The sequence below is a fragment of the Lithobates pipiens genome, unplaced genomic scaffold, assembly GCF_037356315.1.
Source record: "Lithobates pipiens isolate NorthernLeopardFrog02 unplaced genomic scaffold, aLitPip1_a1.2 Scaffold_55, whole genome shotgun sequence".
Classification (NCBI taxonomy): domain Eukaryota; kingdom Metazoa; phylum Chordata; class Amphibia; order Anura; family Ranidae; genus Lithobates; species Lithobates pipiens.
This window is the reverse complement of record NW_027507877.1, coordinates 2,603,461-2,616,247: the sequence shown is the minus strand read 5'-3', so window position 1 is coordinate 2,616,247 and position 12,787 is coordinate 2,603,461. Positions and strand designations below refer to the sequence as shown.

Here is a 12,787-nt window from a genome sequence, read left to right as displayed (position 1 = left end):
AGTCCTTATAAGAACTTTTGTGGACCAAGCAGGTTGTGTGTTAGTGATTAGCAGACTGTACGTCAGTCCCTATACCAATGAAGGACTGCTGCAGTATAGGGCAGCGGTCAGCAGTAGTGCACGGCAACCCTATGTATTGTGGACCGATAGCGGTCCTTACAGAACAGCAGACTGTACCGCACCCAAGCCTATGTACCGTAGCACCCTAGACAGACCAAGTTACCAGTCCTGATAAAGAGCTTTGTGGAACAAGTGAGTTGTGAATGATTAGCAGACTGCAGCAGAAGGGCAGCAGTCAAGTATAATATTCTTTCTATATTTGGAAGAAAGAATATTATACGTGTACAAGCCTATTACCGTACCACTGATACCAGTCCTGAAAAGAACCTTTGTGGAACTAATAGTAACAGCAAGTCTTTAAAATTATCCTCACTGCCTGACACACTGCTTCCTGCCTGTCCCTATACAAATTGGCAAAAAAGAGTAGGCTGGAACGATTAGCTGGAACAGCTCTTTTGTGGACCTGATAGTAACAGCTAATGATGATGATGATGATGATGATGAAGAAAGACTAATCTGGCTGAGCTGTCCCTAAAATAGCAGCATACAGCGCTCTGTCCCTTTATCTAAACTGACAAAAGAAACTCAGGCTGCTGACCTAACACCTATACCAGTCCTGAAAAGAACTTTTGTGTACCAAATAGCTAGCGTTTTCTCTGTCCCTACTCCACACAGGATCCTTTCCCTACAGTGACAGAAGAAAGAATGTAAAATGGCCACCGGATCGGGTGTATTTATAGGTTAGGGGGAATGTCCAAGTGTCCATGAGCTGTCATGTCTCAATTGGTTGTCCTGTAACACATGATAAACGTGTCACGAAAGGTTAAAGTTCTTGTATACATTAAACACGTAAGTCCGCCGGGGCGAACGACGGAAAAAGGCGTTCGAACCCGCGGACGGCGAAAGTCGGAAATTCGCCGCGAAACGACCGCCGGGCGAACCGTTCGGCCATCACTAGTCAGGATAGAGGCTTACAGTGTGAAAAAAAATCTGGAATTGTTTTTACGGTCAAGATTGGCACCAATGTCACACATAGGCTCACGTTTGCATTCGTAGAGGAAATTGTAGGTCGTTCCCCATTGCCACTTTGCAAAACAAAGTACAATGTTCTTCATCACTTTTGCATTTTCCTGGACACCTAGAAAAGAGAAAAAACATTTTCATGAAGCAACTCAAGACAGTAGATGGTCTTTCATCCCAACTAGATGTTGTATTTGTGTAGCACTTTGTGCATTTCCTAAAAATAAGACTTAGACAAAAATATGTACATTTTTTTTTTCTTCCACCATTTTTCCCTACACAGTAACTTTTGTAAAGCTCTTCCCTTTAATTATAAGCTCCATTTAGTTTTTTCAGTCACCATTTTAGGTTGTAAGCCAGGAGCGGACTGATCTACCAGGAAATTTCCTGGTGGGCCGCAGCGCTCCCCTCCTGCCTCCTTGTTTGTCACATACAGCGGGAGCTGTGCATCACAGAGCTGGGTCTGTGTTGGAATCAAACAGGAATTAATGTTATACATCTACACAGCTGTTTGTACAGCCGAACTCAGCCATATTGATACTTGCAGTCCCACATGTTTAAAAGGAAGGAATGTGACACCAAGACACAATCTGAATAGCAGAATGAGTTCTATTCAGCCCACCTGGAATGTACTGAACTTCAAAGACAATATGGTGCCGGCCTGTCTAAGGACAAAGAAGGTACCGTATATACTCGAGTATAGGCCGACCCGAATATAAGCCGAGGCCCCCAATTTACCCCCAAAAAAAACTGGCAAACTTATTGACTCGTGTATAAGCCGAGGGTGAGACATGCCTGTCCATCCCTGTGTGTCCGTCCCTGTGTGTCCGTCCATCCCTGTGTGTCCGTCCATCCCTGTGTGTCCGTCCATCCATCCATCCATCCCTGTGTGTGTGTCCGTCCATCCATCCATCCATCCCTGTGTGTGTCTCCATCCATCCATCCATCCCTGTGTGTGTGTGTGTCTCCATCCATCCATCCATCCCTGTGTGTGTGTGTCTCCATCCATCCATCCCTGTGTGTGTGTGTCCGTGTGTGTGTGTGTGTGTGTGTGTGTGTGTCCAGCCTACCTGTGTCCCGAGCCTCCGTCCCGTGCCTTGCCTCCGTCCCGTGCCGTGCCTTGCCTCCTTGCCTCCGTCCCGTGCCGTGCCTTGCCTCCTTGCCTCCGTCCCGTGTCGTGCCTTGCCTCCGTCCCGTGCCGTGCCTTGCCTCCGTCCCGTGCCTTGCCAGGATCGCCGCTCTTCGTCGGCGCCTCGGCGGACATACTACAATTCGAAAGCCGCGCCTCGGCCTCCGCCTTCGCCTGTGATAGGCGGAACACTGAATTTCCCAGCAGCCTGTGTTCCGCCTATCACGGACATCGTCTCATCCTCGTACTACGGACGAGGATGAGACGATGTCCGTGATAGGCGGAACACAGGCTGCTGGGAAATTCAGTGTTCCGCCTATCACAGGCGGAGGCGCGGCTTTCGAATTGTAGTATGTCCGCCGTCTGTCTGCTCGATACGCTGATCGAGCAGTCAGACGGCGATGACTCGAGTATAAGCCGAGGGGGGCACTTTCAGCCTCAAAAAAGAGGCTGAAAATCTCGGCTTATACTCGAGTATATACGGTAGTTAATGAGCGGGAGGGGCGTCCGAGATCGAACCACAAGATGGGAACCCAGTCAGAGCAGTTGCAATTCATGGGCAGACACTGCCCCCCAGAGGCCAAGTATGGCAGGACTGTCCGAGGTGATTAGCCTGGGGGAGGAAACGCCCCAGAGACGCCGATTGGTCTACGGGAAAAGTAGGGTGGGCTATGGGGTGTGGTATGGCTGAGGTATGTTTAACAAAAAGGGTTGCAACAATGAGCTCGGCCTCTATTCCATCAGGAGATCCAGTCATGAGGGTCGGATAAGTATAAGGCTTATGTTGTACTTTGATTGTATGCTATGTATTATTGTAACTTCTATTGATACCTTATGCACGCTTTCTTATTTCCTTGGGAAATAAATGAGATTTAATTGATCTCAGACCGTGTATTGATTTCATAGCCAATGGTGATAGTATTGTGATATTAACGATAACATGTGCTTGGCGTATTGATAGACTAGCTGAACTATAGGGACTAGACAAAGGAATACATAACTGATAATAATAATAAGAGATTGAATTGATCGGTTACTTCAGTCTGTGTGTTGGCGGCGCTGTAACAAGGTCCCAGACCATCTCGTGTGATAGACTGAATCAGTGTTCAGCCCATCACGCGAGATTACAGTGCCGCCAACACACAGACCCAGCTCCATAATACACAGCACTCCCGCTGTACGCGAGATCCACGGCAGGCAATTGTGAGGAAATGGTGAGGCCGCATTCAAGGACAGAGAGGCCGCACTCTTGCATCATGTCTGCAGTCTCTGGGGGGGAGCCTACAGAAGATTCAAAAGTGGGAGTTCTGCTAGGATGGGGGTCATGAGAGAAGTCAGACGTGTATGGACTGGAGAGGAGACTATGGGATAAAACCAGAGCAGCCGACTGACTGAGCCCTGCACGGTGACCCTGAGGAAGTCAGTGACAGCGCCACCAGGCCACTCCAAGGTGGAGGATGACTAGTAAAATACTTTTACTATAATAAGGGGGCATCGATATAAATGTTTCCCCCTTATATCAGTAACTTCACCCCCTGACCTTAGTGCATTCTTTCTGCAGAAGGTGGTCTCTGGTCACCAGAGTCCCCCCTACATTGCCAGCAGGGCAGTCTAATATTGATTGGACCCAGGGCAAAAATTCTTAGCCCCCCCATGTAATTTCACTCTCCACCTTCTCTGAGACATACAGTAAATAGCAGCTAGACTTAAAATCAGTTTACTGTATCAGATCAGGCAGCGATTGGTTGCCAGAGGTTACAGCCTATCATTACCGCTTACTGACTGGTTGCTAAAGGTTACAGCACATGATTTCTGCTTGTCGATTGGCTGCTAGAGATTACTGTACAGCAATACTGCTCACTGGTTGCTATAGGTTACAGCACATCTCCTCACTGCAGGGGGACATGATATACATATGAATGCCACCTTTATATATCAATGCCGCTGGCCTCAGGTATTTATATATGCACGTCGCTGCCATTTACATATGAATGACGGTTATTTACTTGTAAACACAGGGTCTGCAGGTGAGTCATCTGTAGACAATAGGGTAGAGCTGGGCAACATTAGTAGCAGCACTTCACACTGAGATATTGGGACACAGCACAGGACTAAAACTTCAAGGGACAAGGGAATGTAAACTGGGATAGTTGGCAAGTATGAGGCAGCTGCTTTGAGCCCCAAAACAATGACAAGGCCCAGGGTAGCTGCCCCTTTTGCCCTGCCTTAAAGACAGCCCTGATTACCAGAGTCTCTGATGCCCCCTTGATAGTGGACATGTCTGCATCCTTTCATGAAGAAAAATTAGTTGATGTTGGGCTGGTATAATACTATGGGGCTGGTGTGACAGGTTTCCAGGGCTGGTTTTTATTCCCAGTCCGGCTCTGTCGTAAGTTCCTGGAAGAAGAGCCCTCCCATCTTGTATTGTAACTGTGTGGTCTCCTTTACTGTATATTGTAAAGCCTTGTACAAACTGTTGGCAGTATCTAAAACATGTATAATGTTAATAGTTGTGGTCACCATCATTTTCCAGCACTGCCTTAACCCTCTTGGGCATGGAGTTCACCAGAGCTTCACAAGTTGCCGCTGGAGTCCTCTTCCCCTCCTCCATGACGGCATCACACGGAGCTGGTGGATGTTAGAGACCTTGCGTTCCTCCACCTTCTGTTTGAGGATGCCCCACAAATGCTAAATAGGGTTTAGATCTGGATACATGATTGTCCAGTCCATTACCCTCAGCTGCTTTAGCAAGCCAGTGGTCATCTTGGAGGTGTTTGGGGTCGTTATGTTGGAATACTGCCCTGTGGCCCAGTCTCTGAAGGGAGAGGATCATGCTCGGATTCAGTATGGCACAGTACATGTTGCCATTCATGGTTCCCTCAATTATCTGTAGCTCCCTAGTGCTGGCAACACTCATGCAGCCCCTGACCATGACACTCCCACCACCATGCCTGACTGTAGGTGAGACACTTGTCTTTGTACTCATCTGGTTGACCCCACACACACTTGACACCATCTGAACCAATTTTTTTTTATCTTGGTCTCAGACCACAGGACATGGTTCCAGTAATCCATGTCTTTAGTCTGCTTGTCTTCAGCAAACCGTTTGCAGGCTCTCTTGCACATCTTCATAAGAAGCTTCCATTTGGGATGACATCCATGCAGACCAATTTGATGCAGTGTGCGGCATATGGTGTGATCACTGACAGGCTGACTCCCCACCCCTACAACCTCTGCAGCAATGCTGGCAGCCCTCATGCGTCTGTTTCCCAAAGACAACATCTGAAAAGGACGCAGAGTACATGCACTCAAACTTTGGTTGACCATGGCGATTTATGTTAAACCTTTGTATAGACTTGGCCACCATGCTGCAGCTCAGTTTCAGGGTCTTGCCAATCTTATAGACTAGGCCATCTTTGAGGATCTGAAAAAAAGGATTGTTGCTCCGCATAAAAGGAGTTCTTTTCCATGAGGTGCCATGTTGAACTCCCAGGGGAGAGGGAGATTTAACACACCTGCTCCCCATTAACACCTGAGACCTTGTAACACTAATGAGTCACATGACCCCGGGCCCAATTTGGTCGATTTCCCTTAGGGGTGTACCAACTTTTGTTACCAGTGATTTAGACATTAATGGCTGTGTGCCGTTTTGAGGGGACAGCAAATGGAGGCTAGATTCACACCTATGCAGTTTAGTGCATTTTGCAGATTTGCACTAGAGTCCACTTAACCTGGTTTCCTATGGAACATGTTCTGTGGTGCCAATCTGCAAAATGCACAAAAAATTCATAGGTGTGAATCCAGCCTTACACTGTTATACAAGCTGTACACTCACTACTTTACATTGTAAGTGTCATTTCTTCAGTGTTGTCACATGAGAAGATAGAAGAAAAGATTTACAGAAATGTGAGGGGTGTACTCACTTTTGTGAGATATGAGAGATTACATACAGTAGATATACTGTAGGGTGTGATTGGAGATAAACCTGATCCATGGCATTATGTTGGATAGGGATGAGCTTCGATTTAGAGTCAAACTCATGTTCGACTCCAACATCGCCTGTTTAGCGAACAATTTGGGGTGTTCCGGCTTTTCGAATTTGCCGCGAACACCCTGTACAAGTCTATGGGCGAAATCTAAAGTGCTAATTTTAAAGGCTAATATGCAAGTTACTGTCCTAAAAAGTGTTGGGGACCCGGGTCCTGCCCCAGGGGACATGGATCAATGCAAAAAAAAAAAATAAAAATAAAAAAAAAATAAAAAAAGTTAACGGCCGTTTTTTTTGGAGCAGTGATTTTAATAATGATTAAAGTGAATCAAAGTGTACTATTCCTTTAAATTTCATACCTGGGTGGTGTCTATAGTATGCCTGTGAAGGGGGCGCATGTTTCCTGTGCTTAGAACTGTCCCTGCACAAAGTTTTTTTTTTTTTTTTTTCCCTTGCAAAATGACAAAGTCTTTTAAAAATCACTTTCCATTGTCAGCTCCCATAATACAGAGAACACTCAATGAGTGTTCTGTATTAGCCGACAATTTATTCATGGATATAATAAAAAAAAAAAAAAAAAAAAAAAAAAAAACACACACGACGTGGGGGTCCCCCTAAAAATTCATACCAGACCCTTTATCCGAGCACGCAACCTGGCAGGCCGCAGGAAAAGGGGGGACGAGAGAGCGCCCCCCTCTTGAACCATACCAGGCCACATGCCCTCAACATTGGGAGGATGCTTTGGGGGTCTGTGGGGTCATATGGGTGACCCCACCCCCCTCTGATGTAACGGAAACCTGCGTTACATCAGAGGGGGTGGGGTCACCCATAGGTCATTGGGGAACCCCTGGCTGCCCTCACTGGCGTCAGAGGGGGCGGGGTCAGGTGACGGGTGGCCCCACCCTCCTAATATAAGAAACGTCAGCGCTGGGATACCTGCAGTGTCTCCTCAGTGGAGACAGAAGGATGCATGTATGGACAGCGCTGGACTGAAAATCACCCGTCGCTGGATCAGATCAGCCATCGCTGGACCCCGGAGAGATGATAATTTGTCCCTGGAATCTTTTTAATTTTTTTTATTTTTAATAAAGGTATTTTTCAAAAGTGTGTTTGTCTTAACCATTTTTTTTTTTTTTTTTTTTTTTTTATCTTGTTCTATCCAGAAATATCACCAGCAGATTCCTTAACTGGTTTAGATGTATACATCCAACATTAAGGATGACCCGAACACCCCCCTGTTCGGTTCGTACCAGAACCTGCGAACAGACCTAAACTTCTTGTGAACTTTAGATTTTGAACGTTCGAGTCCCATAGACTTTAATAGGGTTCTAAAGTGCCAATTTTAAAGGCTAATATGCAGGTTACTGTGCTAAAAAGTGTTTGGGGACCCGGGTCCTGCCCCGGGGGACATGGATTAATGCAAAAAAAGTTTTAAAAACGGCCGGTTTTTTTCAGGAGCAGTGATTTTAATAATGATTAAAGTGAAACAAAGGTGTAATCCTTTAAATTTCATACCTGGGGGGTGTCTATAGTATGCCTGTGAAGGGGCGCATGTTTCCCGTGCTTAGAACTGTCCCTGCACAAAGTGTCATTTCGCAAGGATAAGTCTTTTAAAATCACTGACTTGTCAGCTCCCTTAACTCAGAACACTCAATGAGTGTTCTCTGTATTACGGAGCCAACAATTCATTCATTGATTAAAAAAAAAAAAAAAAAAAAAGCGTGGGGTTCCCCTAAATTCAATTACCAGGCCCTTCAGGTCTGGTATGGATATTAAGGGAACCCCTCGTCAAATTTAAAAAAATAAATAAATTACGTGGGGGTCCCCCTAAAAATCCATACCAGACCCTTTATCTGAGCACACAACCTGGCAGGCCGCAGGAAAAGAACCGTACCAGGCCACATGCTCTCAACATTGGGAGGATGCTTTGGGGGTCTCTGACCCCCTCAAAAGCATGTCCCCATGTTGATGGGGACAAGGGCCTCATCCCCACAACCCTGGCCGGTGGTTGTGGGGGTCTGCGGGGGGCTTATCAGAATCTGGAAGCCCCTTTAACAAGGGGACCCCCAGATCCCGGCCCCCCTTGTTTGAAATGGTAAGGGGGTACAAAAGTACCCCTACCATTTCACAAAAAGTGTTAACCATTTTTTTTTTTTTTTTTTTTTAACACTTTTTGTGAGATATGAGAGATTACATACAGTAGATATACTGTAGGGTGTGATTGGAGATAAATCTGATCCATGGCATTATGTTGGATGTATACATCTAAACCAGTTAAGGAATCTGCTGGTGATATTTCTGGATAGAACAAGATAAAAAAAAAAAAAAAAAAAAAAAAAAAACGCAATATTAAATGACTAAATATAGCTGCAGTTATTGTGAAGTGTGAACTGAATACACATAATAGGTGAAAATAGAAAAAAAAAAAAAAAAAAATAATGTGCCAATATTAGAAGATTAAACACATTTTACCATTTTCAAGATATTATCACCTCATCTTATAAATTGGATGGCCTGCATTACATACCTCGTATACATTCAGACCAGGATTTTTCTTTGACCGCTATGATAAAGTAAAACAAGATGTCATCAATATCACCCCAAAAACAGAAAATATACAAAAGAACATCAGACATTTTCCTGCAGAATTGTATTTCTGAAATAATGGATCGTTTATCAAATGTCACATGAAGATTGATGGGATGTGGTCTGGTCATGAATGTAAAATGGCCACTAAACATGGAGCTCCGGCCAGGATCTTCTCTCCAACCGCTGAGCTTTGATAGCCCCTTGCAGAAGAAAGAAGAAAGAAGAAGAAAGAAGAAGAAAGAAGAAAGAAGAAAGAAGAAAGAAGAAAGAAGAAAGAAGAAAGAAGAAAGAAGAAAGAAGAAAGAAGAAAGAAGAAAGAAGAAAGAAGAAAGAAGAAAGAAGAAAGAAGAAGAAAGAAGAAGAAGAAAGAAGAAGAAAGAAGAAGAAGAAAGAAGTACAACCGCCCACCACAACTCAAGAGGTTGATTTTCTTTCCTGGCTTTGGCAGAGGAAGCACAAGATGGTGGGGAGGACAGCATGGAGCATATCACTTCACAATATCCCTCCTCTGCACCTGCCAGCTCCAGTATAGACCCACAAAGGGAGCCCCAGACATCACAGAAGAGACCTGCAACCTCCCCTACAGCATCATCTCTACAAGGCCCTCTAATGCCTCACACTATTGCCAAAAGTATCGGGACACCCCCTCCAAATGACTGGAGTCAGGTGTATAAAATCAAGCACCTAGGCATGCAGATGGCTTCTACAAAACATTTGTGTAAGAATGGGCCGCTCTCAGGAGCTCTGAATTCAAGAGTAGAACCGTGAGACTTTTTGCACAGATGATAACCCATTAAATTTTCCAACTGCTAACTATTTAACGGTCAACGTTTAGTGGTATTAAACAAAGTTGAAGCAACTGGGTATAGTGTCGAAGTGGTAGGGCACCCCTTACATCCGAGTCCTCCTTACCTTGGTGTAGGCACTTGCTCTGAGGCAGGATCGAGAAGGGGGGGGGGGGGGAAGTCTATGCATTTTATGGTCATTGTACTTGGTTAGTTGGAGAGCCGAGGTGTGTGCAACCTGGGCAGCAGAGGGAATCTGCGCTCCACTGGGGGATTAGGGTGGGCTCAGGCATGCCAGAGTTAAGGGGCCCACAGTCTAGTCTGAATAATATGTCCAGATTTCAAAACCCAGACTGGTGAATCCTGGACAGGTGGGAACCCAACTAGCAAAGTAAACGTTGACCAAGCAGAATATATAAAACCCAGTTCAAAATAGACAAAAGCAAATATTTCAAGCATTTTTTTGCTAGGGCACAATTCCTCCAAAACCAATGATGGGGCATCATCCACCCCCCCCCCCCACTGGCCCTTTGTGTACAAAGTAGTTGAGACCCTTGACCGGGGAGGATGAACTGAGGCTGTCCCAATTCCATATTGAATTCACTGGGCTGATTGGTGTTGCCTCTGTTCCCTTCAGTATCAAGAAAAATCCCATAATGAGGGGTAACCAGGGGCATTAAAACAGAACTTTATGAAGATTATAAAAATTCAGCTGAAGAGGCATAAAAAAAATATCCTTGTGGAGAAAAAAAAAAAAAAAAAAGGGGGGGGGGGGGGGGGGGGGAATGAGAAGATCTCAGCCTTACAGGTGTGAGACTGATTAGACTTGACCTCCAAATTCTCCAGATCTCAATAATCAAAATCGAGTCTGATACATGGAGGCCCCACCTAGCAACACACAGGACTTCAAGAACTGCTACTGATGGATTGGGGGAGATACCACAGCAAACCTTCAGAGATCTGGTGGAGTCCATACCTGGATGGGTTATGGTGGGTGGTCATAATGTTATCTCATCCATTATCTGATCAGTGTATGGAAGAAGATGAAGTCTCCTTACCTTCCTTTATACCAACTTGACTCCAGGTTCCTGGATAAAACAAAATGTAAACAAAATCAGTGAAAGCCGTGTATACAACACCAAGAATAAGATATGTGTCTCATGGTGTGATCGGATCAAGATGTGCTTTTTAAAAAGGTCATAAAATAAATTCTAATAATTGGTATCAAAATTCTGTTGCATTTCTACTCTACACCTCAAAGTCTAGGTATAAATGGTCCGCGACGCAGATCCACAACTGCTCCAATGAAACTTATTTTGTTAAACAAGCCCCATCCTATTGTCCATAATGTGGCTTTTGATTTTAATTACCACAATCTGGAAGGAAAATAATTTTGACCATTAGATGGCGCTAATGATTATAGGTGATGGTTCTATAACAGAATACGGCATGTTTCATTGGAGTGGTGCTGATTTTGGTCACATTTGGTCACTTAATTTTTTTTTTTTATACAAAGACCCCGTAATGTTTACTAGGAATATCATGGTAATATTACAATTGCAGTATAGCTACAGGATGACATTACTGAAATGACAGATCACCGTATCCTTCATTACCATCACTGAAGAGGATTTTGAGATTAGTCAGAAAATTACCCAACCAGCTGTAAAAAAATATTTTACAAAAAAACCAACCACAGTGCCTTTCTCTGCCCTGAAGGGGCGGGTTCAAGACCCCCTGCACTCACAGGATGCCCCCAGTGTCACAGATTAAATGAAGCTGGGGGAGTCATTGTACCTGGTACACTAGGGACATCGGGGGGGGGGGGGGGGGGAAATGTATTACTGCAGGACACAATTTCAGAGAAGTATTGCTGTGGGAGTTTATTTAATTTTTGCATCAGCAGTTTTAGCAGGAACGCGGGGGACACAGTTCCGGTACTAAAAGTATGAAATGGCAAGGGGTGCTGGAGGGGGCTCTATTGTTGTTGCTGGGGGTGGGTCTTATGTTGTTGGAAGGTCAATTATTGCAGAGGGGTAATGTTTAGGGAGGAATCTATTGTTGCTTCTGGGGTGTCCATAGTTGCCGTCTGGAGTATTTTTGCTGGGAGGGCACATTGTTGCTGGGGGGGTTGCTAGCCACGGGTGAGCTTTTTTTACTGTTTTTCCCAATTAAGTGTGGTGGAGTTCCACCCAAAAAAGTGTTACTTGCACTTATCCCATTCCCCCTCCGGTGCCACTTGGAGGGGGTACCCGTTTGACAGGTACCCTTCCCCACTTCCAGCAGATGTTTGCCCCCCCCCCCCCCTTCTCCTGCCCTCACCACACCATTCAGGAAGCACTGCACACTTCACGCATGCGCATTAGAGACCCAGCTGTGAAGCCACAAAGCTTCCGTTGGGTTCCCTTAGCAATGGTGGCGGCAGCAGCACCTGATGGAAACATCAGCTGGGGTGCCGACATCACTGGATTCCAGGACAGGCAAGTCTGTATTCTCTATAAGGGGTGGTACTGGGAGCGGAGAACCAAGGGATGAGGCTTGGAGGTGGGTAGGGGGGAGAAATTAAAAAAAGGACAAAGTGGGTTTGAAGATTGGATATGAAATTTTCAAGATAGATATAGTTAAAGCCCATAGTACCTTGTTGACTAAAGAATACCTGGAATTCCTCCAACAAATCAGACAGGTCAAAAATTATATAATCTACGATGGTTTATTTTGATGAATTATAATGGAGATTAGCAAATTAACATTCACATGAGAAAAATAAAAATAAGCCACACGACACAGCCACTTACTTTTCAAGACTCCCACATAGACATTTTTTACTGTTGGAAAGAGAAAAGAGGTCAGAGAACGGCATTAGTAACATCCAGATCTGCAAACACAACTTCTATATGTAGGTGAATGGAGGAGATCAGAGGAGGAGATCCCGAGGGAGGAAATGAGGTATGGATGAAGGAGGAGTCAGACCGGCCATACACTAAGGGAATTTTTGTTCAGAATGTTCCATCATTGTTGAAATGCTTCTAAGGCAATTTCTCCAGTCATCAAATGTACAAAATTATTAGTATGAATGTTCAAGCAAACATGCATAAGAACATTGGGTCACAAATCTACTAGTGTATAGCCAGCTTTAGCAGTGCCCCAGTCTGATGTGCTCCACACTTCACAGAAGAGTAATCAGCGGTGATGGAGAAGCATCGTCACCCTAAAAAT

At 44.9% G+C, this 12,787-nt stretch overlaps 1 protein-coding gene across 2 annotated transcripts in view; it reads right to left on the bottom strand.

The window, feature by feature from the left end:
* The window catches only part of LOC143957716 (cytosolic phospholipase A2 gamma-like), a 138,052-nt gene that overhangs the window by 37,210 nt on the left and 88,055 nt on the right, over nucleotides 1-12,787 (bottom strand). For both annotated transcript variants that reach the window (XM_077467414.1, XM_077467413.1), the window contains 4 exons: nucleotides 12,367-12,396; nucleotides 10,630-10,659; nucleotides 8,725-8,760; nucleotides 1,103-1,198 (listed from right to left, as the gene is read on the bottom strand). In XM_077467414.1, the coding sequence (XP_077323540.1) occupies nucleotides 1,103-1,198; nucleotides 8,725-8,760; nucleotides 10,630-10,659; nucleotides 12,367-12,396 (192 nt within the window). The remainder of the gene's footprint in view (nucleotides 1-1,102; nucleotides 1,199-8,724; nucleotides 8,761-10,629; nucleotides 10,660-12,366; nucleotides 12,397-12,787) is intronic.